The following is a 1859-nucleotide window of genomic DNA, read 5'->3' on the forward strand; positions in this document are numbered from 1 at the left end:
ACACACACACACACACACACACACACAATACAGATGATTATGGTTTAAATACAAATGCATGTGAAGAGGAGAAAAAGCAAATTTGGTTCTAGCCTAGCTGGGTGGTTAAGAAGTTAACTTTGCAATCATGAGGACGTAGGATCAATCTCCCAGCATAGCTTCTTTAGCAAGTCTCTTTTATAATGTCTCAGGTGAACCCTTTCCTTGTGAGTGAAATGGTGCTGCCAGAAACTAACAGGAAGCCTATTGAATGGAATGTACATGCAGTTTAAAGGCCCTGGCTTTGTCACATTAAGTTACATCAATTCTGCCTGAAATTTTCTTTAAAGGGTAAACAGCATAGGCATGGCTGTGTGGTGGATAAGGGGTTCACTTTAAAACCATGTGGTTGTGGGTTCAATCTCACTGTGCAGTGCTTTGAACAAATGTCTTCTACTATAGCTTCAGGACGACCAATGTCTTGTGAATGAATCTGGAAGACGGAAACTGTGTCGAAGCTCCATTGTATGTATGCATTTGTATGTGTGCATGTGTGTGCATGCTTGCATACATGTGTGTGAGTTTGTGTGTGCATGTGTTTGTATGTGCATGTGTTTTTATGCATGTGCAGGACAAACACAGACACATACACATGCATATATATATATATATTACAATTAAAAAGGGTAAAGGATTATCAATTTATTAATTTATTAATAAATTAATAATTAATAATTTTTACCAAGCCCTTCGGTATGTAAGCACCATTATCGGTGTGGAACTTATTTAAAAGTTCTTATACATTTATAAACAAAATTAAGGGATCAGCAACAGGTTGCTTCACCACATACCGAAGTTCAGAAATAGCAGCTAAAAATGCTGAAACTCCAACAGATAGCTATCTGTTGGAGTTTCAGCATTTTTAGCTGCTATTTTTAGCTGCTATTTCTGAACTTCGGTATGTGGTGAAGCAACCTGTTGCTGATCCCTTAATTTTGTTTATATATATATATATATATATATATATATACACATATATATATATATACATGTGCATGTTATAGGTGATAAGAGCCTTATGGGTGCAAGACCAACGGTCACTCTCTGACTGGCCATCGCAGGCAACCTTCAAAGTATTACTGTTCTAAAATCTTAGAGTGTACTTCTTTTTCAGACTTATGATCCACCGACTAATATATATGTATGTTTCCATGTACCAAATCCACTCACAGGTCTCTGGCCAGCCCAAGGCTATAGCAGAACACACTTGACCAAAGAGTCATGCAGTAGTGGGACTGAACCCGGAACCATGTAGTTGGGAAGCAAGCTTCTTACCACACAGCCACACCTGCACCTGTACATAACTAGTTAGTATATAAGCCTGTTACAACTAGAGAAATCAAGCAGGATTTTATTACACGCTCTAACAGACTTACATTAACAGAATTCCAAATATATCCCCCACCTTGAGTACAGTTTCGTTCCATGCAGTGTTTTACTTCCTTGCGATTGCCATCGCAGTGAGTCCTGTTTGGAAGGCAAATGCGGACCCTCTTTTGTCGGCCGTTACCGCAAGAGGTGGAACAGGGTGCCCAGCTGCTCCATTCGTCCCATTCTCCGTTCATTGGTGTCACGTCTTCTGAAATAGATGACTTCTCTTTAATTACCAAAGTTGACAAAATGTCACAGGTGTTTGTGTTTGTGTGTGTGTGTGTGTGTGTGTGTGTGTGTGCATATATTATCTATCTATCTATCTATCTATCTATCTATATCTATATCTATATATATATACATATTTATTCACACACACAATTTAAAAACATACAAATATGCATTTAAAATATAAATAATATTAGTTTACAGTTGTGTGCATGTGTGTA

The 1859-nt window shown here is 37.8% G+C and overlaps 1 protein-coding gene across 4 annotated transcripts in view; it reads right to left on the reverse strand.

The window, feature by feature from the left end:
- LOC106875447 (SCO-spondin) overlaps window positions 1-1859 on the reverse strand; it is a 56219-nt gene that overhangs the window by 12556 nt on the left and 41804 nt on the right. The window contains exon 18 of one of the 4 annotated variants that reach the window (XM_052976046.1): window positions 1445-1615. The exons of 1 other annotated variant lie outside the window; for it this stretch is intronic. In XM_052976046.1, coding sequence (XP_052832006.1) covers window positions 1445-1615 — 171 coding nt within the window. Of the gene's footprint in view, window positions 1-1415; window positions 1619-1859 lie in introns of all 4 variants that reach the window. 2 more of the 4 variants (XM_014923599.1, XM_052976048.1) reach the window with 2 other exon arrangements.

This window comes from Octopus bimaculoides, chromosome 23 (genome assembly GCF_001194135.2).
Source record: "Octopus bimaculoides isolate UCB-OBI-ISO-001 chromosome 23, ASM119413v2, whole genome shotgun sequence".
Taxonomy (NCBI): Eukaryota; Metazoa; Mollusca; class Cephalopoda; order Octopoda; family Octopodidae; genus Octopus; species Octopus bimaculoides.